The 25,708-nt window shown below is 34.2% G+C and overlaps 1 protein-coding gene across 1 annotated transcript in view; it reads right to left on the bottom strand.

Moving 5' to 3' along the window:
* Nucleotides 1-25,708, bottom strand: part of Xrn1 (5'-3' exoribonuclease 1) — a 113,160-nt gene that overhangs the window by 36,738 nt on the left and 50,714 nt on the right. The window contains exons 20-29 of the mRNA XM_048794506.1: nucleotides 23,894-24,025; nucleotides 20,228-20,390; nucleotides 18,201-18,314; nucleotides 15,988-16,086; nucleotides 13,182-13,297; nucleotides 12,550-12,696; nucleotides 8,645-8,734; nucleotides 8,128-8,263; nucleotides 3,899-3,955; nucleotides 3,662-3,794 (exon numbers count right to left, since the gene is read on the bottom strand). Of these exons, the coding sequence (XP_048650463.1) occupies nucleotides 3,662-3,794; nucleotides 3,899-3,955; nucleotides 8,128-8,263; nucleotides 8,645-8,734; nucleotides 12,550-12,696; nucleotides 13,182-13,297; nucleotides 15,988-16,086; nucleotides 18,201-18,314; nucleotides 20,228-20,390; nucleotides 23,894-24,025 (1,187 nt within the window). The remainder of the gene's footprint in view (nucleotides 1-3,661; nucleotides 3,795-3,898; nucleotides 3,956-8,127; nucleotides 8,264-8,644; nucleotides 8,735-12,549; nucleotides 12,697-13,181; nucleotides 13,298-15,987; nucleotides 16,087-18,200; nucleotides 18,315-20,227; nucleotides 20,391-23,893; nucleotides 24,026-25,708) is intronic.

Raw genomic sequence — 25,708 nt, 5'->3', positions numbered from 1 at the left:
ATTTTCATTTCTGTAATAATGTCTTTTTTTTTTTTTGGTACCGGGGATTGAACCTAGGTCCTGTGACTGCTAGGAAAGTGCTCTACAACTAGTTACATCCCCAGCCCTTTTAATTTTGAGATAAGGTTTTGCAAAGCTGTCTGGCAGCTTGTGATCTTTCTGTCTCTGTCTCCTGAGTTGCTGGGATTACAGAATCGTGCTACCATATCTGTTATGTAGCAGTGTCTTTGAAGAGAAAACATCTTTTATTTTCATGAAATCCAAATGATCAATGTTTTCTATTTCAGGCTTTCTATGTGCTATTTAAGATATCTTTAACAAACTCTATATTATTAATATTTTTTTCTTAGAAGTTTTTGTAATTTTACCTCTTACATAAGTCTCTGATTAATTTTAACTAATTTCTATAGAAGGTATAAGGTGCATTTAATTTCTTCACTATAAAACAATTGACCATAAACGTATAGGTCTGTTTCTGGAGTCTAATTCTATTCCACTAATTTACACACAGTCTGTTTTTATGCCAATCTACACTGTTTTCCACTATTCAATCTTTATACATTTTGCAATCAGGTAGTAGAAATTCTTCAATTTTGTCATTTTTTCAAATTGATCTGACTAGTCCAGAGTCTTTGGATCCTATATAGGTTTTAAAAATCATCTTGTTGATTTCTGCAAAATAGGCTAATAAGCACACCTGTAATTCCAGCTTCTGAGGAAGCTAGCTAAGGCAAGAGGATCAAAAGTTCAAAGCCAGCCTTGGCGATTTAGCAAGACCCTGTCTTAAAACAAAACAAAAGCCAGGCAGGTAGGGAACACCTATAATCCCACCACCGCAGGGGAGGCTGAGACAGGAGGATGGTAAGTTCAAAGTCAGCCTCAGCAACAGAGAGGCGCTTAGCAACTCAATGAGACCGTCTCTAAATAAATACAAAAAAAGGCTGGGGATGTGGCTCCGTGATCAATCCCTGGTACCCCAAAAAACAACAAAACAACTAAAACAACAACAAAAATAAATAAAAAAAAAAGCAAAAAGGGCTAATAATGTAGCTTAGTATTAAAGTACCTGCCTAGCATGTGTGAGGCCTTGGGTACCAACAACAACAAAAAAAGATGAAAACAATGTAATTAATTTCTTGCTGAATTCTGGTCCTGCTTTCCTTTGTTACAAGTAAGCATAGTGCGGTGTCAGGGCTCATTTCAAATAGAGTCTTTCTTAAGAAAATAATTAGGATGAAAATACAATATAAAAGAATCACTGATCAATGTTATTTAATGAACTGCCCTATTTTACTTAAAGTTATTTCATGTACAGTAGAAAGTAGTGCACTTTGGGAGTTGCTTGTCTAAGATATTCATGTTGGTTGATTTCATCTGTGAACTTAGGCTGTGGTGTCCAGCTGTTTGGTTAAACATTCATGTAGATATTGCTGTGAAACTATTTTTAAGCTGTGACTAACATTCAAGTTAGCAGACTTTGAGCAAAGTAGATTACTCTTCATAACCTGTGTGGGTCTCATCTGATTAGCTGAAAGTCATGAGAAGATTTGGGATCCCCCAAAGGAAGAAATCTACCTCCAGACTCAAGCAAAATCAGCTCTTGCTGGAATTCCCAGCTTGTAATTTTGGAGTTGCCAGTCTCCATAGCTACATGAGCCAATTCCTTAAAATCAATCAATCAATCAGTCAGTTGCTCTTCATTCAACCAGTTTTATATCTGTGGAGAAGACTACACAATATCTGCCACCATATGACCCACCAGCTGTACCACTCCTTAGTATTTATCCTAAAAAAAATTACAGTGATACATGCCTGCCCATATTTATAGGAGCACAATTTCACACTAGCCAAACTATGGAACAGCCTAGGTGTCCATCAATGGATGAATGGATAAAGAAAATTTAGTATGTATATATAATGAAGTTTTATTCAGCCATAAAGAAAAATGAAATTATGTCATTTGCAAGAAAATGGATGGATGGGGTTGGGGATGTGGCTCAAGCGGTAGCGCGCTCGCCTGGCATGCGTGCGGCCCGGGGTTTGATCCTCAGCACCACATACAAACAAAGATGTTGTGTCCGCCGATAACTAAAAAATAAATATTAAAAAAAAAAAAAAAGAAAATGGATGGAACTTGAGACCATTAAATTAAGCAAACTAAGCCAAATTACAGCTCTTCCACTTATTGATGTAAATAGAAGCAAATTGTTTAATCTTTCAGGTAAGGAAATAATATCCATCTGTCAGGTGGTTGTGAAGGTTGAGTACAAAATATTTAAGTATGTGGCATACCGTTGATACTGAATATGCCTGTGGCCTGCCTATTTTTCCTTTTGGGATGGTGAGACCAAGTGGTTGAGTGCCTGGGTCATGGAGAGACAGTGCTGCAAAGCATCCTGATCCCTGGGCACCTGATTTGCTGTTTCAGGTTGGGGCTATTTTTGGAATCTGCTCCATAAAGTTGTTCACTCCAGGTATCTCTTTGGGACACATTTAGAACCTTAGATGCTTCCTCCTTTTTTTTTTTTCTTCTCTTCCTTTATTTCTCTCCTCCACCCCCCAACTCCCCAGTACTTGATATTGTACCCAGGGGCATGTTACCCTGAGCTACATTCCCAGCCCTTTTTATTTTTCAACTTTGACATTGGGTCTTACAAAATTACACAGGCTGGCCTCAAACTTGTGATCCTTTTGCTTCAGTCTCCTAAGTCACTGGGATTATGGGTGTGTACCATCCCCCACATCTCCTTTTTAAATTTTTGGTTAAAACACACAACATAGGGCTCAGTGGTAGAGCAAGTACTTAGAATGCACAGTGTCCTAGGTTAAATCTCTAGCACCAAAACAAAACAATATAAAAACATAAAATTTACCATCTTAGCCATTTTAAAGTATACAGTACAGTAATGCTAACTATATGCACATTATTGTTCAACAGATTGATAGGTCTGTTTTATATAATTTAATTATCGATATAAAATTTAGATTAATATACAAATTTAATTCCCAATCTTCAAATGTAAACAATGCAATGTTTATTTATTTCTTCACAGAATCCTAAATATTACAATGGAAATTAAAGTAAAGCTCTGAGCAAGATTAGACAAAAGTTTAAAGCCTGGGTACAGTGCCTGTAATCCATTAGCTTGGGACTGCTGAGGCAGGAGGATTAAGAGTTCAAAGCCAGCCTCAGCAACTTAGAGAGATCCTGTCTCTAAATAAAATACGAAAAAGGGTTGGGATATGGCTCAGTGGTTAAGTGCCCCTGGGTTCAATTCCCAGTACCAAAAAAAAAAAAAAAAAATTTAAAGAAAAGTTATGAAAATTTCCTCTTAGTTTTATAAAAACATATGTTTACCCTAAAGATCTTATATAATTTCAGTGTGATAAATATAAACCAGCAAAATTTGACAGTCCCATCTCAACTTCCCCTTCTTTTAATTATGTCTTAGATGATTACACAGGCAAAAAAAAAAAAGGGGGAATTTTCTCTGACAAATACAATGTAGAAGGAAAAAAAAAATTTCACAAAAGCTACAACATAAAAGGATTTTTTTCCTGATATATACATTTTTCTGCTTAGATATGAAAAACACACAAATTTGTGCTTTATATTACCATATAAGTATAGCTAAAGACTTATCAAGTATTGAGACATTACCTCCTTTGATTCCTATGATGGTGCCCCGAAGGCCAACTGGAACCGAAAAATTCTCTCTCACGTTTACAACACGGTCAAAGAGACGAAATTCTGCATCCCGATCAGGAATGACTCCATGTTGCTGTTCTAAAGGCTGAAAAGAAGAGAGCCATTAATTCTCATTAAAAGTTTCTCTAATATATTGAAAACATTTTTAAAGCAAAAGCAACTAGTTTGAATTCTTTGATAGGAACTTACTCTGTATAGCAAATGTGGCTTCACTGTCACTCGTACTTTCTTATTATTCTTTCTTTGCTGAGGAAAGAAAAAAAACTTTTATGTGTAAAATTGTAAAAGCAGAATTCACTACTTCAACATATCTTAAGTTTACAGAACCAAAAATAAAAAACAAAACAAAAAAGCTTATAAAGCCAAACGAAATGATTAATTTTAAGAACATCTAAAGTTCCGCAGCTACGGGTAAGTGGGAATAAAATAAACATTTATAAAATGCTTATAAACCTAAACTCTTATTTAAAAAATTTTAATGTAAATTGTTTTTGAAATATGACATAGAAAAATGCAAAGTTGTAAGTGAAGCCAGAAGAATTTTTTTCTTTAATACATCTGTGTGTATCCACACTTGATCCGAGCAGCACTTTTCCTTAAGCATAAGAAACCCTCTCCAGCCCCTCCTACTTACTGGCCTTCCTCAAGTAAACTTACTGCTAACACAGAAGATTAGATTTGCCTATTTTGAACTTTATATATAAAAGTGCTATCTTATGGCTTTTTTCCTCTTTCAAAAGAATTATAGGAAATAGCCAGCAAAGATTTTTATAGAAGAAAGGTATAAAGTATTATCTGTGAGAACACCATGGGTTGTGTGGTATTTTTAAAAATTAAGCTTGAGTTCATTTGATAAAACCTTTGCCTTTTGATCTATTGCGAAATTTGATGTCTGAATGTTTGAGTTATCTACAGAATGCTGGAAGAAGAGTTTTTCCTGTTCTTTTTCACTTGTTAGTTCTGTGAACTCACACTTTCAGCATTAGCTGCCTTCCATCTATGGGAAGGCAATAATTTTACGAGTTCTAGCTAATCAAACAGTGGAAATAATTTCTATCGATTGCATTCCATAAAATACTAGGTTGTTAAAATAGAGAGTACTAACCTCATTTAAAAAATGTCAGCAGTTCTATCTTTAGATTTCTCTTTAGAACATCACTTTTGCAAATAAGGGCAAGAGGACATCAAACAACAATGAACTATAGAGTTCATGTATTCACATACTGTAAGTGCTCAATCCTTTAAACAGTATCTATTTTATTATGAGGCATTTTATCTTTTCTTTCAGTAAATATTTGTTAAGTTACATTTATGTGCCATGTAGTCATTAATCAAAGTGCTAGGAATAAAGCAGTGAACTGATTGTTTACTCTAGTTAAGAAAGATGTAACAGAAACAAAATGGGGGCTAGGGATGTTGTTCAGCTCCCCTGGGGATGTTGAACCAATTGGAGTTCTGCCTTTTTATTTTTATCTTGGGATAGGGTGTTGCTAAATTGTCCAGGCTGGTCTTAAACTTGCAATCCTTTTATATTGGCCTTCCAAATCACTGGGATTATAGGCATGTGCCACTTGGCCTGTATGTTTGAAAATTAAAGGCAAAAAGCATTAAAAAAAAAAAGGAGCAGGGAAGAGAGATGGGCAATATGGGGAGATAATGCAATTTTAATAAGGTGAATAATGAAGGCCATATTGATAAGGTGTCTATGTATTCAGCCCATAGCAGGATTAACAGACTGCAACAAGTGGAATATCAGAAGAATTTAAAGGAACTAAAAAAAGAAAAAGATACCAGAACTGTGCTTGGACTACTGCATTGGAAAAAACAACCCAAAAGCTCTAATATATACCTAGGCATTGTTATACCACAGCTCTGATCAGAGGATGTGATTATCAAACTTCATTTGTTAGGCAAATGAACACACTAGGAAATTTCCACAATATGCTCCATTCTATAGGTATTGGATGAAGAATTTGGGGACTACTCAAAATGTGATCATTTTTAGAAATGCAGAATCTTGGGCTTGGGGTGTCGCTCAAAGGTGGAATACTGCCTCACATGTGCAAGGCCCAGAGTTCTGTCCCTAGTGTTGCAGAAAAGAAAAAGAAAAACAAAACAAACTCTTAAGCCTCACCCTAGGCTTACGGAGTCAGAACCAGTATTTTAACAAGATGCTACTATGATTTATTTGTACTTTAAAGTTTAAGAAGCACTGCTCTAAGGTGGAACCCAGAGCTTTCTTAAAAAGCTCTCCCAGTAGCTGGGTATGGTGGTACACGCATATAATCCCAGATACTCAGGAAGCCGAGGCAGGAGGATCACAAGTTTCAGGCCACTTTGGACAATGCAGTGAGGCTCTATCTTGAAATAAAATAGAAATAAAAATAAAATAAAGGGCTGGAAATGTAGCTCATTGGTAGAGAACCTCTGGGTTCAATTTTCAGAACCATAAAACAAAACAAACAAACAAAAAAATCAAACCTCTTCTTTAAACCCTCCAAAACAAAACCAAGAAACAATGCTGAAGAAATATATTTTATTCTATATTGAGACAATTAAAAGGTAATCACAGCTGAATATCAATGACCTTTCAAAAATTAAACTCCTGGGACAGAAGGTAAAGCTTAGTTGTGGAGCACATGCCCAGCATGCATGAGGCCTTGGGTGTGATCTCCAGTATACATCCCCCAACCCCCTTTAAATTCTTTGCGCTGAGCCTTATAATTTCCCCCCAAGAGAAAAAAAAAAAAACCCATCTAGTGGTGATTTTCTAGACCATAATCAGAAAAAATTCAAGTAATAATAATTATAATAGTAGCTAATCATTATTAGGCATCAATACTAGCTAAGCATTATTAAAAGGTTAAAAACTTTTTTTTCCTGAATTGGGGCTTGGACACAGGGCTTCCTGCATAAGTACTCTACCACAGAGCAGACCCCAGTCCAAATCAAAAGAGGGATTCAAACAGAGAGTGGAGGAGATAGGTTGAGTACAGTTCTTAATTCTACTAGTGCAAAAAAGAGAGTGCTATGTTAACAATCATTTTAATAAAAAAGTAAATTTGTGAAAAATAAAGTTTCTAAAAAGCAATAATATCAATTCATTTTCTTTTATTTATTTTTTTAAATTTGTTGTTGTTGTTGTTGTTCTCGTAGATGGACAGCATTCCTTTGTTTCATTTTTATGCAGTGCCAAGGACTAAACCCAGGGCCTCATACATGCTAGGCAAGTGCCACTGAGCTATAGCCCCAGCCCCCCATTTTCTTTTTGTAATACATTTTTTAAATATATATTTTTTAGTTGTGGATGAACCTTATTTATTTATTTATATGCGGTGCTGAGAATCAAACCAAGTGCCTCACACATGCTAGGCAAGTGTTCTTCTACTGAGTCACCACCCCAGCCCAATCAATCCATTTTCTATTGTACTATGGTAGAAGAGTAAAGTACATAAAATACATAAGTCTACTACAGAAGCTTGTTGCTCTGAAAAAGCAAAATATAAGAAAAAGGAGAGAGATAAAGTAGGATTTCAAAAATTCTTACTAACTGAATGAACTTGAGTGACAAAAGTGCATTTTGTTTTATTTTTTTTACTTATTTTTGTACTGGGAATTGACCCAGGGGTCTCTATCACAAAACTACATACCCAGCTTTTTGTATTTTTTATTTTGAGACAAAGTTTCCCTAAATTGCCAGACAAGACCTTGAACTTGTGATCCTACCAAGTCAGTGGGATTACAGGCATGTACCAGCCTGCTTAACTTTGAAAGCACATTTTATTTACTTGTTTATTTATTTTCGTTGTTGAACCCAGGGGTGCTAAACCACCAAGCCACATCCCCAAGCCCCTGCTGAGTTTTTAAGTTTTGAGACAGGGTCTCACTAAATTGCTTAGGGCCTCATTAAAGTGCTGAATTTGAATTTGCAATACTCCTGCCTCTGCCTCCCAAGCTATTGGGATTAAGGCATGCATCACCATGCCCAACTCAAAAGTACATTTTACTTGTAATTTTATAAAAGTTAATTAAGTAAATTATTTTCTACAAACACATGAATTGTACCTTGAAAGAACGTAGTTATTAGAATAGATAGAAATGGGGATTAACCTTATTTCTCAATCACAAACTTTCTATCATGAGTAGAGTTTCAAAATATTAATTCTTAAAGCTGAAAATACTATAAAGAAATAAAATTTAAATGCTATTGCTTTTGTATATTAAAGTATATCTGTTCAGATGAACTTACTCATGCCATTGAAAATGGTTAGGATGCTTTTTAAAATCATAGGATTATTTTAATTAGAACCATTGAGTATTGATATTAGTTGGTAGAAAAAACTTAATTATTTGTAAAATAATACATAGTACATTTAACTTAAAATCTCATCAATAATTTTGTTATTCAAAGCTGATACCTTGCACTTTTCAACTTCTTCCTCGATTTTCTCAACAATAGCTGCATCCAGAATTTGTAAATCACAAGAAGAACGAGACAAAGTACTGACAGGATGTCCTTTTAGCCAAGTAATAATTTCTTGAACTTTCTCTGCACTATAGTAACAACAAAAAACCAAAATATTTTCCACATTTATTAAGACTTTGAGAGCTTATATTAGAGAGCTGATATAAACTTTCTGAGAATTGTGGCAAATTTATATAATTAATAATTAGTGAAATTAACTAAGTCTAATTATAAATCTAACATAAAATGGACATGCTATCTCTCAATAATAAAGAGTACAGAAAAAAATCAGTTTAAAATTATTCGCTGACATCAACAAAATAAAATTTCTAATGAGCTGTTAAAGGAAAAATGAAACAATACCAAACAAAACAAAAAGTAACATGAGAATTTTTGATAAACTAGGTGCACTCTTCAAGGAAACCATTAAATTGAATTATGAGTCAATAAATACCATAAATCTTGCTTACCCATTCTCATTTTCTCCAGGCCAAATGTCATCTTCATAGAACACATCCTCTTGGCTATTTTTGGCTATATAACTAAATAGTTCTGGTGCTCTAGTCAAACAAACAAGAAACAATATTGCTGTACAAACACATATGGCTCATTTCACATAAATTTTCAGGAAATAATTTTAGATCCTGAGGGGGACATGTAACATTACCAAAGAAATATTACAGTATTATTAAGGGACACTTTTAATAAGGAATAGAGACTGAATGATTTGAAAACCAGAATATACTTATACCTTTTAAAAACTCCCATGGCTGAGGGAGAAATCCCTAGACTTATAAAATACTTCAATGATGACTCCAATTCTTTGACTACAGTGACAGGAGATAAATGAACAAAAATAATATTTATAAGCTCATTTTCTAATGTTTTCAACAAAGCTGGATCACTCTACAATACAGCAGACCAAAATGGATTAATAGTTTCTTCTGATATTCCTCAAAACTCCATTTGTTTCTGAATAGTGCAGGACTTTCTGGTATATAAAAGCAGACTGAACACGTGACAGTAAAGTATAAAGAAGTCCATACATCTAGAAACACAGACAAAGACAGAAGCAGAGTATCTGATAGCATGTAAGAATTGTTAATGAAATTTCAGAAGTTGGAAACTGGGTGGGCGAGTATTATAGGTATTCTTAGACAGGAATAAGCTGAATCCTAAATTCCCAGTAGGGGAAGTCACCAATAAGCAATTTCAACCAATCACAAAAAGGGTTCAAGTGCTTTTTTCTTTATGTTTATAAAGTGGGCTTAAGGCAAGCATCCTGTATTCTCAAAGTCTCCCAGTTTGTGAATTGTTACTTTGTATGCATTTCTTTTGCTTGGTTAATTTCCAGAATACCAGCAGAATAATAGCAGTCAATTTTGTCCCCCACATCCATATTGTGCAAGAAGTCCGGAGGACACCCTCGAGCCTTCTACAACAGAAAAACATAAAAACAGTATAAGAAACAAGAACTACAGAACCCTGCAAAAACTCAGGTACACTTGAAGGTTGTAGCATGAAGTAAGATTTAATAGGATTTTAGTTGACAGTCATGAGTTGGTTACTTGCCTACCACCCCAACAGAAGACCTCGTCAAACTGGGGATACCCTAACCTTAGGTACACCAGAACTCAGGCAGCTGGGAAGTGGTGAAGAGGTGCCATGATGAAAACGGGATTAATGAAAGCATAAATCCTATATGATGCATCACTAAGAAGCAGACTGTCTCTAGGAAGCCGACTCTAAGATGGAGATAAATATACAGGAAGTATATAGTAGAAAGTGCTTGTGGAATTAACATGTGTGGAAGGGTAAAGAGAGGAAGGAAGCAGAACTGGGCACAAGGAGAAACTAAGTTGTGATTCATTCTGAAAGAATTCCCTGGCCAAACCTATAAAGATCTCAAATTTGCATGGCCCTTCAGACTTGTCCTGAACTGGAGTAATCAGGTTGCTTGGACCTTTATCCTGCCTTCTAGGTCAGGCACTGGATCTGTGGCTACTGTAGAAAGGGCATGCAACTTTAGGAATTCTTGAAGAGGGTTAGCAGTTGGGAGCCCTCAGAATCGTTACTGCTGTGAGGGGACCAGGCCATTCAGTCCTGAAGAGAGATATGAGGGGTGTATCACAGTAACCACTTGCTAGTGAGGCCTTTTCTCCAGTTTATTTCCAGAAAACTAGCAGTTAGTTTTGTACCCCACATCTATGGCACAAAGAAAAGGCTGAAGGATATCTCTCTTGGAAAATTAGCCAAAGAGAAAAGAAATATATATGGAGTGATACCAGGAGGTCCTTTTTAGAAATAGTGAAGTCCTGTGTTATAAGCCCCACTCAAGTTCACTTTCAAAATCCTGAGGGAAAATGATCTCCAATCCAAACAAGCATAGGAGAAAAATAAAGGCATTTCCTGGCATGCAAGCTTTCTCAAAAAGCTACCAGAGTTAAATGCTTCATCAAAATGGAGTCATAAACAAGAAAAGAATACAGTGTAGGAGTCAGAAAAAAGAAGCCATCCTACACAGTGGAAGGTGAAGGGAAACTCTAGGATGACAGTAAAGGGAAATTCCAGAATGAGAGCTGTGCAACAGCCCTAGAGAGCAATCAGCGTGCCAATGAGGTAGGATGATGTAAGGTTCCAGGAAAAAGTCTTTAAAAAGAAAATGGAATTCAGAGACCCCCTGATCTGTTTGACAGTATTGAGTTTCAAAGCTATGGCACAGTTTAGGACTGAATTATTTATATAAACTTACATAATAAGCAAATAATAAAGCATCAGAGAAAATATGTATAAGAAAGGAATGTAATCATAATACCTCCACAAGGTCCAGCTGTGAATATTTATTTTATCATAATCAAATAAACCTTAAATATAGATTTAACTAAAAAATGTGATAAAACTCTAACAAGAGGAGGAGTATGTCTGTGGGGATGTGAGGAAATGGGGAAGACCTAAAGCTCAATTAAAAGTATCTCAGAATAGATGAATGGCAGGTCATGGTGTCACACATCTATACTCCCAGCAACTCAGGAGGCTGAGGCAGCAGGATCGTAAGCTCAAAGCCAGCCTCAGCAACTTAATAAGGCCCTAGGCAACTTAGTAAGATTCTGTCTCAAAAGATAAAACAGGTTGGGGATGTGCCTCAGTGGTTAAGTGCCCCTGGGATAAATCCCTGTACCCAAACAAAAAACAAACAAGCAAAGAAAAATCAAATTAGATGAATGGGTATGTGAAGTTGAAAAAAAAAAAAAAAGATGTTTAAACATGGACCTTTTGATGCAATATGAAAGTAAATAGAAGAAACAATCTAAATTTTTGGATGGTAGTAGAGAATTGAGCCCCCATTCTCCATCAAAAAATATAGAATGTGTTGTGGGTATGGTGGTGCACACTTGTAATTCCAGCAACTCTGGAAGCAGAGGATTCCAAGTTTGGGGCCAGTCTCAGCAACTTAGTGAGGCCCTAAACAACTTAGTGAGACCTAGATCAAAAACAAAAACAAAAACAAAACAAAACAATACAATAAAAAGGGCTGGGAATGTAGCTTAGTGGTTAAGCATCCTTAGGTTAAATCCCTGGGGGGAAAAAGAAAAGAAAAAAATATATATGTAAATAATGTGACTTTATTTGGAAACAAGGATTTTATAGAGGCAATCAAATTAAAGTGGAATTATTAGGGTGGGCTCAAATCCAATAAATAGGTGTCCTTATAAAGGGGGAAATGATGATCCTCCTGATGATGGAGGATTGGAGAAATTTATCTACAAGCCCTACTGCCTTTAGAAGAACTACTGCTCTGTTGATATCTTGATTCAGGTCACCAGAACTGTGAGACAATAAGATCATGTTGTTTAAGACACTCAGTTTATGATACTTTGTTAGGGGAGTCCTAGAAATTCAAATATAAGAGCTCTTCGATAAGGTCAGAAACCAGGGGAACAATGGAAAGAACATATTTCTTTGTGAGAAGAGGCATATTTCCTGTAAATCTTAGTCACTAAGTAACTCAGTTAACATTTACTAAAGAAAATGTTAACATGTTTACAAAAGGAATGTTAACACAAATGTGCTGCTGCATATTTTTCTAAAGAATTATTTCTAAAACTGGTATAAGGCAAGACAAAATAAATAGTATGTTCCTAAGTTTCTGGCTATCTATTGGAATCTTTTGTTTTGATACTGGCATCTGAACCCAGGGGCACCTTATAACTAAGCTACACCCCCCAGCCCTTTTTATTTATTTTGAAACAGCAGCTTGATAAGTTGCTGAGGTTAGCCTTGAACTTGTGATCCTGGAGCCTCAGCCTCCCTACATGCTGGGTTTATAAGTGTGTGCCACTGTGCCCTGCCTAGTAGAATCTCGCCAGACACTTACCTCTCTAAGTACTCAGCAAGAAGTTGTTCTGCTGCAGATGAGTACATCCATTCACTTCCAACTTTCTTAGTATATCCAGGTACCTCTTCATTTTTTTTGTTGAATTTGAGATTTAAACCCACATTTGCTTTATGGTCTCCATGAGGACTAAATTTAAACCATACACACAAACACACATACAAATTTTAAAAACTTGTTCAAGCAGTGAAATGTTTTCCTTTCTACTCTGTTTTTATGTTCTGTATTTTAATTATGGTTATTTTCAATTAGCAGTAATTGAAAAACTAGAGGAAAGGCTTCAAAATCTAAATCAACAAATTATGTAAATAAATTATGTAGTTATAGAGGATAATGAGATAAAATGCAAGGAAATTTATTATTGAGGTTCCACACACACCCTATGATACCTTTTTTCAAGGTTCAATTTGTTAGCTGCTAAAAATAAAAGCTATCTTTCCAACCATCTAAAACATGCTGTTCAAGTAAAAGATTATCATCAGAGGAAGTGATACACGATTTTAAAAGAAAATCCACAGCAATTAATAAGAAAATAAATATTGAAATACTAGGCATTTAATCTTTATCATTTATTTTTCTGCCACTTTAAGTACATTTTTCTAACAAAAACTTACTTTCTCCTAGATCCTCTTCCAATAAAAATACTTCCTGTAAACCTTGAAACAAGGTATCCACTCACTCCAAGGCGACTGGCCAACACATATCCTGGGTTGTACTTTATAGAATATTTCTTTAAATATAAAAACAAAAAGGTCAATTATGTAAACACAAATTCACATTAAATATTATTTCTTTACCTTTAAAATTTGGAGATAATCAAGACATCACTAACCATTGGATTGTGGCAATATAAGGATTCTCATTTAGATCCATTTCCCCTTTTTTTTTGAAAGGAACTGAAGGCAGAATTTTTCTGCTCCTCTCTTTTTCTCCTTAAAGAACAGAATTCCCAAGGATGGATGAAAGGGGGAGGAAATATACAGTTTGTGAAACTGTCTTAAGAAATAAAACTCTACTGTAAGTACTAAATGGCAAACTCCTCAGGCAAGAATTTTTTATAAACTTATTTTTATATTCCAAAAAGGGCTGAGTAAAGTACCATGGACAAAATGAGGCCTTAATAACTATCATGCTGAATTAAAACATAAGTATGTCATCAAAATAATTACAATTGAGCAAAATTAAAATATTTTTCATACATGGATATAAGTAATATTCTTTTCCCCTAAATACTTACCAAAGTAATAAGTATGTATAGTCTCATAATTAATAAAGTCAATGAAAATAAATCTAAACTTGTATAGGAGAGAAACCATAAAAATTGTCAAATTAACAAAAAGAAGTAACTGTAGCACATGCCTATAATCCAAGTGACTCCAGAGGTAAAGGCAGGAGGATAGCAAGTTTGATGCCAGACTTGGCAATTTAGCGAGACCCCATCTCAAAATAAAAAATAAAAAGGACTGGGAATGTAGCTCGTGATTTTGCAGCCCTGTGTTCAATCCCCAGTACCATAAAACCAAACAACCCCTGCCCCCAAACAGATAATCTAATTTTTAACCAGGATCAAGCAATTTGTAAATCCAGTACCAACTATCATATAATCCTTATATAATGTATACAGAAATAACACATTAATTTTTACACATATATTAATTATATGAATAGCTTATATTCTCAATTTATGCACATATCTGATATGAATATAAGGAAATTTTACTACCAACAAAAACCAAATATCTAGAGACTGGTGAGGAATTAAATGAGCCACCATTATTTTATTGATCATATTTACAATGACCCCCCCCCCCCAATGAATAATTGTTTTTGAGGGTCTGGAATATAAAGTTATTAGTAAATTGTGTAAATATGTTAGTAAAGAATGTAACATGTTTTTTTTTTTTCCATAAAGTACACCATTAGATTTGGAATAATACAAATCAAGTATGTATTCCAGAATAGTTTGTGTATCTACAAGTTGTACCACTTTTGTAATAAGCATTTGGAAATATGTCATGGAACACTGAGTTATAATAATTGGATGGGCTATTAGTACTTAATGCCCAGAGGCCAAAGGTGTCAACTGTCCTTTCATATACAGAAGAGTCCTATTTACATAATTAACCCCCCCACACACATAATTGTCTTGCTCCAAATACCAACAGTACTCCTTTTGAGAAATGCTGAACTATGCTATAATTAAACATTAATTAAAATTATCACAACCCACAGATTATAAAAAATTATATATAGCTGAAGAGGTTGGGGTAGAGAAAGATGGAGGATTAAATAAAAATTAAAAGAAAGCATGTAAATAAGACAGGAAGTGTACTGGAGCAGATATCCTGACCAGCACTCTATGCTACAAGTGGGTAGGCTCTTCTGGATCTGGAAGCCAGGGATGAAGAAATGCAGGTTCTTCCACCATCACCAACTCCCAGAATAAAATTCCAGTTTTTCTGTCTGATGAGCCACTCTGATGGTTTCCTGACTATACTGTCTATATTTTCTCTTAAGTAGATACCTTTTTTTTCCCCTGATGAATAGGGACATCTCTGCTTTCTATATATAAAGTTTCCTCATGGTATGCTGATTCTTAATGTCTTAAATTTACTTCACAGGATATAAAGCCCTGGATTTTACCAAATAACAGCAAAAGTAGCAAAAGCTGGTTGATGGTGAATTAATTTCAGTCAAGTTAATTATTGGGTCATTAATAAAAACAAATGATAGCTATCAGAAACTTCACCCTATATTTTTAAAAATTTTTTTTAGTTTTAGTTTACACAATACCTTTATTTTATTTGTTTATTTATATGTGGTGCTGAGGACGAGGGCCTCGAACGTGCTAGGCGAGCACTTTACCGCTGAGCCACAACCCCAGCCCCAACTTACCCCTATATTTACAGGGTAAAATAAGGCCAGTAAACATTTTTGGAGGAAAAGTCCTAAAAAAAGTTGCAGTGAATTTAAATTCAGTTTCCCAATATTCTCTAGGATTGAGACTGTCTATTTTAGCTGAGTAAAGATAAGAACCTTCATAGAAAGGCCACTGGCCACTGTAACTAAAAATGCGGGCTTTGAATTACTATAAATTAATAAGGGGATTTCAGTGACTTTTTTTCCCTTAAAGATTTACATGAGGGCTAGGGGTATAGCTCCCTGGCAGAGCACATGTCTAGCATGCATGAGGTCCTGGGTTCCATCCCCAGCACTGCTACGAAAAAAAAATTTATTTTTTCAGTGCTAGGGTTCAAACCCAGAGACTTGCACATGCTAGATTTACATGAATTTTTAAGGACAGATTTCATATTTATTCTTAAAATATTTGAAATAAATTTTAAAAAGGTGGCAACAGTGTTCTAACATTTTAAAAGTTTAGTGATATTCTAAAGAAGCAACATGAACTACTATACTCACATGCTGGTTCTGTATTAGAGCATCAAGGTTGGGCTCACAGGGAATGCTGAAAACCACACGAATCCTACCTTCTGTAATAACATCACCTGAATCTTGAACCTACAGGAAAAAATAAAAATAACACCACAATATGTTTTAGTTTCTTTCATTACATTTTCTACTTATCTGAATGGTATTATTTCTAAAATACGCTATGACAATAAAATGAATAGTGGAAATCCTCCTGGAATTTTTAAGTGGAAGTGATAATATTTTGAGTCCTTTTATTCTTTCTTTAATAGCTGTTAATCATTCTTTTTCAAATTAACTTATTTGGAAATTATTTCAAAGAACAAAAAAATTACTAAAATGAAAATAGTATGAACACTTACAAACATTGGCCCAGACTCATTTACTAACATTATAACAAAAATGGCTTTAACACTTGTGTACTGTGTACATTTACATACATGCAATATATTTCTGGTTCTGTATACATCATTTTTGCATTCATCTGTTTTTGTAAACAACATACTCCTTAACCTCTAAATATTTCAGTGTCTAGTTCCAAAGAAGTAACTTTTATTAAAAACCACAATAGTTATTAAATATATAAATTTAATACTTTTATAAATATTATTTTATCTAAGCTAGTGTTCATATTCCATTTTGTCAGCTGACTTAATGATGACCTATATGGAATTCTGTTCTCCCTCTTTTACAGGATCCAGGCTAGGATCAGACATAGCATTTAATTGTTTCTTTAGCATTCTTTATCTGGAATATATCCAGGACTTTTCTTTGTTTTTCATAATACGGACATTTTGAAAAATAAAATTCATTCTTCCCTCTTGACTCTGCTTTAAGAAAGAAAAAAAAAAAAAGAGCTCCTTATTTTGGATTTGTTTGATGCTTCTTTGCAATTAAGTTACAGCCAGAATATTGTATAGGTGATATGTCTTTCTTAAGGTGTCATATATGGAGGTACACAAGGTTTACCTATTTCTCACTGTGATATCAACATTGATCATACTATCAACATGCCACTCAATTTCTTCACTGAACAATTTGTTTCTCTTGCACTTAATAAAATGTCTATGGAGAGAAACTTTTTTTTTTTTTAATTTTTTAATATTTATTTTTTAGTTTTCGGTGGACACAACATCTTTATTTTATTTTTATGTGGTGTTGAGGATTGAACCCAGTGCCCCGTGCATGCCAGCCGAACACTTTACCGCTTGAGCCACATCCTCAGCCCCGAGAAACTTTTTTAACCATGCAAAATACCTGTTCCTGATAAAAATTCTCCCTAGCTTTAACTTCCAAGGCTGTCTCTTACTGTTACTCAAAATGTTTTTATTCAAAATGTTTTTCCAACACTCACACTCTCCTCCATTTACTTTAGACACGATATGGTAACAAGAGCACTTCTCTTTCCCATTTATTTTTTTATTATTATTGAGGTATCATAATTCCCATTTTCCACCAGTGATTAATTCATTACTGTGTATAATTATTTTGGTTTTCTGTCCCAGACTTGGCCTGTGGGAGCCCCTTTAGCCTGGTTCCTGTGTTTACATGACATGCTTCCATTGTTCTTTTGAGCACTTCTTACTTTCTGGCATAACAAGGTATTCCAGATACACAGGATGTCCCACACTTAGAATCCACTATTTCACCGAGAAGCACTGATGTTCCCCTTTTTTGGGATATGGTATTACAGGTCAAGATCTGGTTGTTACATTCTAATAGGTGGCTTTGCTTATTATTATTTTGAACAGAGCTAAAAATTTATGCATGTACGAACACACATGCATACACACATATTTTAGAAATCAAGAATTCACAGTGCATCTCCAAATCTGTCTCCATACATTCTTTCTCTCATTCCGTATTTGCAGTACTTTTTCCCTCAAAACATCAATATACATAGAAATCATTCAATAACCCTATAATATATCTAATATAATCTCATAATTGTTTCATTGATGTCACCACAATGAAAAAACATTTAAAAAAAAGATCAGGATTTGAATTCTTCATTGCCACCTACTGACCCTAAACTTCTCAAGACTAAAGACACGTATTCAAATACTGAGTTCATAACTTACACAAATGAATTCTTTATTTTTTCCCTTTGTGTTACATTTTTGCCTCTAAATAAAGACAAGTTAAATAACTCTATGAATTTGAAAGCAGGCAGAAATTTAATTAGTAGCAAATGTGAAACTAACTTCTCCAGTGCAGCCATAATATGGAGTTCCCAGCATAAATACCACACTTCTAGGAGGAAACAAATCATCCAGTGTTTTGATATTGGAGAAACGAGAATCAAAAGCTCGGATGTCCTACATAAAATGAAATATAAAAGTAAATCATCACAGTCAAAATTTCTATAGTTACACGTCATTATTTTTCTTATAAGATTATGTTTATGCTGTCTGCTAAATGTCAAATGTGAAGATTTTCTACATAACAATATTAGAATCTGTAACTTATCGACTGGATATACACCCCGCACTCTTCTAGGTACTTCACACATTTATTTAGTTCATTTAATTCTCAACGCTACCCTCTGTGGCAGAGACTATTATTAACCTTACTGTATAGATGAAGAAAGGATGGCACAGAAGGGACGAACCTTGCTGGATCTATGATAAAGGTTAATTTGTAAATTAGGCAAGTAAGAGAATAGAACATTTATAACAATATACTATAGTAAAGGTTAGGTGAATGTGGTTTCTCTCAAAATATCTTGTATTGTTCTCATCTTTCTTCTTGTGATGATAAAATGTTTAGATGATGAGATGAAGTGTGCTCAATGACTAAGCATTCAAAACACACTGTGGCCATAACTTTTGTAGTTTGAAGTGCAACACAAAGCTAACACAGACTTATTTTTCTGTCTTCACAATTTTATAGACAGAAGATTCATTTTTTACTATAATCTTAGCAATTTTAGCATTTGTTTTTTTACCTTTCTTATGTTGAGAACTTTACTTTTTCACTTAAAGAAAGCACTTTAGGGGGCTGGGATTGTGGCTCAGTGGCAGAGCGCTTGCCTCGCACATGTGAGGCACTGGGTTCAATCCTCAGCACCACATAAAAATGAATAAACAAAATAAAGATATTGCATCCGTCTATAACTAAAAAATATTTAAAAAAAGGAAGCACTTTATGGCTTCTCTTTGGCACATACTAATGGTCTTCTTCACTACTATTACATTTTGGGGTCATTGTTAAGAAAAATAAAAGTTATTGCACTATAATACTGCAATAGGTGATCTGATAACAGAAATGTCTATTAGTGACTAATGGGTAGGTAGCATATTCAGCATAAATATGCTGGATAAAGGGGTGATTCACATCCCCAGGTGGGACAATATAAGATTCCATCATATTACTCAGAATAGTGGCCAATTTAAAACTTATGAATTATTTAATCCTGGCATTTCCATTTAATATATTTAAAAAAATTTTTAGTTGTAGATGGACACAATACCTTTATTTTATTTATTTCTTTTCATATGGTGCTGAGGATCAAACCCAGTGCTTCACACATGCTAGGCAAGTGCTCTACCACTGAGCTACAACCCCAGCCCTCCATTTAATATTTTTAGACTCTGGCTTATTGACGGTAACTGAAACTGTAGAAAGCAAAACTTTGGATAAGCAGGGACTACTGCATTTAAATTTTTTCTCTCTTACCATGTCTAAGAACATAAACAGAAAAATAAATGCATTTTATGTTCATTTGTTTATTTAAGGTAAATATTTTTGAAGAAAACACACCTGAACTGCAAGGGTAAAAATTAATGCTGTAATTTTTTTTTTAGAGATTAAGTCCTTAAAAAATACCCCAAAGAAGCTGGCATGGTAGTGCCTGTCTTTAATCAGCAACTCAGGAGGCTAAGAAGATAATCACATGCTTGAGGTCATCCTCAGCAACTTAGCAAGACCCTGTCTCAAAATAAAAAACAAAAGCGCTGGGTATGTAGCTCAGTGGTAGAGCGCCCTGGTTCAACCTCCAATACTGAAAACAAATTAAAAAGTCCAAAAGACAAGTTTCCACAGTGTACAGTGAGTGTCTGAGCATGAAATACTTTTCTACAGATTAATGTACTTTGTAAATTATATTAAAGAATAACCTCTACTATATATTGTTGAGTTAGCCTATTGATAAATATTAATGTCAGTCTTTTTTATACAATGTATAATATAGTATACATTAAGATGAAACTAAAACTTGATGAACACCTACCTTGACAATAGTTTGATAAACAAAAGGAAGAACTTGTTTTGACCACTGTTTTTCTAGACGAACTTCACCATTTTGACTTATTTGATATTTACGGCCTGTGAGTAACTGAGCATACACAACTGCAGATGTTTCATTTATTATTATTCCTTTTCTTCTCAGGTAACTAAAAGAAAGAATTAAAAAGAAATATAGCTATGTATAAGTACGTATATAGTCTAAGATGATAATCGTTCGAAACTACCAACTCATAATCAAATGTTTAAATAAACTTCAAATAAATATGCTAGCATTTCTGCATGCCTAACTAAGTTAATGCAGTATTTATTTTAGTCTATGGATACTTCTTCCACTGTCTATGTGGTTAAATGAGAAATGAGAGAGTCATAAGAAACTCCTGTGTTTTACATTCTCTAGGATGGCTGTACTTACAACACAGGAAAACAAGTGTTGGTGACAATATGGAGAAACTGGAATACTTGTACACTGTGGACGGAAATGTAAAGTGGTACAGCCGCTATGGAAAACAGTTTGACAGCACCTCAAAAAAGTAAACACAGAATTGCCTTAGAACCCAGTAATTCTCACTCCGGTCAGAATGCCAATTATCAAGAATACAAGTAACAATAAAGGTTGGTGAGGGTGTGGGGAAAAAGGTACACTCACTCATACACTGCTGGTGGGACTGCAAATTGGTACAGCCATTCTGGAAAGCAGTATGAAGTTCCTCAGAAAACTTGGAATGGAACCAATATTTGACTTAGTTATCCCACTCCTCAGCATATACCCAAAGGATTTAAAATCATTATACTACAGAGACATAACTACATCAATGTTCATACAGCTCAATTCACAATAGCTAAGCTATGGAATCAACCTAGGCGCCCTTCAACAGATGAATCAATAAAGAAAATGTGGTACATATACACAATGGACTATTACTCAGCCATAAAGAAGAATGAAATTATGGCATTTGCAGGTAAATGGATGGAGCTAAAGAATATCATGTTAAGTGAAGTAAGCCAATCCCCCAAAACCAAAGGCTGAATGTTTTCTCTGATATGTGGATACTGATTCACAATAGGTGTCAGGGAGGAAAAGTGGGGTTCACCTAATTGGACGGGGGAATGGCGGGGGAAGAGAATGGGAAAGACAGTAGAATCAACTGGACATAACTTTTCTATGTTCATATAAGAATACACAACCATCGTAACTCCACATCAGGTACAATGACAAGAGTGGGAAGTTGTACTCCACCCATATATGTCAAAATATATTGTGTTATGTATAACTAAAAAAAGAATTAAAAAAACCCCCAAACCCATAAATTCCATGTCTAAGTGTATACTCCCCAAAACTGAAAGCAGGTATTCAACAAATACTGGTAAACAAATGTGCATAGTAGTACTATTCAAAAGAGGAAAAAACCTAAATGTTCACCAATAAATGGATAAACCTATAATGGAATATTATTCATTCAGCCACAACCAGAAACAAACACCAATAGATGTGACAATGTGTATGAACTTCAGAAACATGCTTAGTGAAAGAAATCAGACATAAAAGGTCACATATTATACGATTCTGTTTATATAAAACATCCATAATTATTAAATTCATAGAGAGAGATTAGTTTATGTGCATCAGTTGGGTATTTTCCATCTAAAGCAAGGGTATGCAAATGACAGTAATGGACTAAACCCAGAATGCCTTCTGCTTTTTAAAACAAACCTTTACTGGAACATAGTTATCAATTACATACTGTGTATGGCTACTTTTGTGCTATAATGGCAGAGTTGAGTAGATGTGACACACATTATAAAGTCTATAGCCTGAAATATTTACTACCTGGCCTTAATGGAAAAGTTTGTAGGTCCCTGATCTAAAACATTTAATGGATATTTTCTTATCTCTTTTCCATTTTTTCCATTTAAAATAATCAGGCAGATTCTATAAACTCCGACTATACTCTTATTTCTTTGTGCTATTGTACTATTTGCTGGGAACTTCTCAGCTTTTTCTTTTAGTTCATTAATTTAAGTTCTAGTATACTCATATTATTACTCAGACCATCTACTGAGCTCCATATAATAATCATATTATTGAATTTTATGTATGACTACACATAAATATATGTATTATATGCTATATATCATATAACATAATACTATATAAAATTATTATATATACTATATAGTATATAACAATATATTCTTACATATATATTTCATAATAGTTTCTCTAAGATAAGAATTGTTCTGAAGTAAGTCACATCATCTTAGCCAGAAATACAAGTTATCTAACACATTTCTGAAGTGGAAATTTCTTAAAAATTCATCTGTTTCTCTCATTCCATATCTGCATGTACCTAAATCAATTATCATGCTGTAGTTTGACCAAAAATCACATGTTAATATCTATCCCCATCCACCCACTGTAAGATTCATGAGTGTTTTTGTACATGTTTTTATTCATTGTTGTATCCACAGTGCCTACTACTAACCCTAGCAGTATTGATACTCAAATATCAATATGTTGACTATATGAAAAAATTGACTAAACTCTTTATCTGAAGTATATGGATAAGTTTCTTTTTTTTCCAATTAAAAGACTCTTGACCAAAACAATATTCATTCAAACAATTACTAAGTACCTACATACTAGCCAAAAAATTAGAATAAAGTGGTCAAAAAAGCAGATATGTTCTACCCTTACAGAGCATACTCATTTAAGGTATCTAAGGAGAGACTTATTAATCACATAGTTTATTATGATTTTATTTATGTGAAAATAAGAAAATTCAGAAGATATACCTTATGGTAGGATTATATAATTTATATTCTTGAGAGGTGAAAATATATTCTACCTTTATCTCTTGAGATCTGTGTTTATATGCTTTAATGCTGAATGGTCTGTATACATTTTTCCTGTGTACTCATCTTTGAGTAAGGGCATTAAGCAAATTATTAGCTCCTGACTTATATGGGAGAAGTATCCTTGATTCCCCCCAAATTTATTAATGGATTTTCCTACAGATTAATCAGAACTTGCTGACGTATATACATTTATAACACAATTTCTTATGCTGCTGCTGGTCTCAATTATTCTGTTTTGGTTTTGAGATCTCCAGTGTTTCGATAAAGAGGTGTTGTTAGGATGGGATCATAGGACACAAAGCACTGTAGTGACCTAGAAAATCAGCACTGCAAGGATGGAGGTTCTCAGTCTGGTTAGAAGTTACAGGATGCATTTCTAAACTGTGTAAGGATGCGGTAGAGGGAGAAGGGAGGAACAGGGAGAGAATGAATGAGGAACAAAGAGGATCTTCCTTCCGATTTTTATTACTTACACATGGCCAAGAAATGGCCTTATGGTTAATGGAAATAGCACTAAAATTTAGGCAACACATTAAGTTATTTATAGCATTAAGTGATGATATTATTTCATTTTTTCCCTTATTTCATTAAGTATTTTAGTGACAAACTGGCGAAGGCTATAACTGCTGTGAACCAGATATTATTTTAAACTACGGCTCACTGTTTTCTTTAGAACACAAGATGAGGACAGTAAGTGTTCAGAATAACTACTATGGTAAGTGGAAATAAGTTAGAGAATGAATACATTTAAAATTCTAATTCTAGTATGTTAAATTCTTTTTACAACACTTACTGTTCTGAAATTCCTTGTACTTCTTTTGTCCAGTTAGATTGTTCTTTGTCTCCAAGATGGATTACTTTAGATGGTGGCACAGTCCTTCCCAAATAAAGCTTCTGTGTTCCTGGAGGTTCTTCTAAGTAAAACCTTAAAAATTAAAATACAAAGTATTTAATGCCAAATTTATGCTTTAATATAGAGTTCTAGCAGTATGAATGTCCAAAGTGAAAAAATTTCTATATAGTACAATAGCAGGAAAAAAAAAAAATAGAAAAAAAAAAGGCTTTTTTGAAACTGTAACATATATTATAGAATAAGGACTTCTAAAAAATTCAAAGCTGGGTGCAGATGCATATGCCTTGTAGTCCCTCAGGAAGCTGAAACAGGAGGAGACCCCACGTTGGAAATCGAACTATGAAACAAAACAAGACCTCATCTCATTAAAAAAAAAAAAATGCATTTATAGTCACTTCAAGAAAAATTAAATACATAGGTATAAATATAACAAAACATGTACAAGACTTGTATAATAAAAAACTAAAACACTGATGAGGGCTGGGGATGTGGCTCAAGCGGTAGCGCGCTCGCCTGGCATGCGTGCGGCCCAGGTTCGATCCTCAGCACCACATACAAAGATGTTGTGTCTGATAAAAACTAAAAAAAAAATAAATGTTAAAAATTCTCTCTCTCTCTCTCTCTTTAAAAAAAAATAAAATAAAACACTGATGAAAGAAGTCAACGATTTAAATAAAGAAATATATGTTCATGGATTAGAAGACTCAATATTGTAAAGATGTTAAAGTTCCTCAAACTGATTTATAGGTTTAACAAAAGTTCTAAAAATATCCCTCCAAGATTATTTATAGACATATAATAATTTATTCTAAAATTTATAAAGGTAAAGAACCTAGAATAATTAAAACAATTTTGAAAAAGAAAAATAAGGTCAAGAAATCACTTTACCTGATGTTAAGACTTTTCTATATAATAATCAAGATCGTGTGGTAGACACTTTAAAATAGACTAAAATATACCAATGGAATAGAGAACCCAGGAAAGTTGCATACAAATATACTCAACTTTTTGTTTTAGTACTGGGGATTGAACTCAAGGGCGCTTAACTTCTGAGCCACATCCCCAGTCCTTTTTATTTTGAGTCAGTCTTGCTAAATTGCTGAGGGCCTCGCTAAGTTGCTGAGGCTGGCTTTGAACTTGTAATCCTCCTGCCTCAGCCTCCTGAACCGCTGGAATGAACTACTTTTTTGTAGTATTGAAGATTGAATCCAAGACCTCACATATGTTAGAGAAGTAGTAAGCATATTCCCACCCTTTTTCATTTTTTAAAATTCTGAAACAGAGTCTTATTAGGTTATCCAGGCTGACTCTGACCTTGCAATTCTCCTGCTTCAGCCACCTGAGTAGTCAGGCTCTAGGTGATTTTTCACAAAGATGCAAAAGCAATCCAGTGGAGGAAGAATAGATTTTTTACCAAATGCCTGCAGCAACTGAATATTCATAGGCAAATATACAAAACTGGATCTAAATCTCATACCTTATACAAAAATTAACTCAAAATTGATCTTTGATTTAAGGTAAAACTATAAAACTTCTCAAAGAAAATATTAAAGTCCTTGTAACCTAGGGCTAGGTGAAGAGTTCTGAGACTTTTTACCAAAAGCATTAAAAAAAAAAAAAAAAGGGTAAAGTGTACACTGAAACGGTAGGAGAACTGAATCTGAATTTGATGATTCAAAAGGAATCCTCAAGATTTCACATAGAAAAGCAGACACTTATCAGAGGTAAAAAAAAAAAAAAAAAAAAAAAAAAAAA

This window comes from Marmota marmota, unplaced genomic scaffold (assembly GCF_001458135.2).
Source record: "Marmota marmota marmota unplaced genomic scaffold, marMar, whole genome shotgun sequence".
Taxonomy (NCBI): domain Eukaryota; kingdom Metazoa; phylum Chordata; class Mammalia; order Rodentia; family Sciuridae; genus Marmota; species Marmota marmota.
Note: the sequence above shows the minus strand (reverse complement) of the source record. Positions and strands in the feature narration are given on the sequence as shown.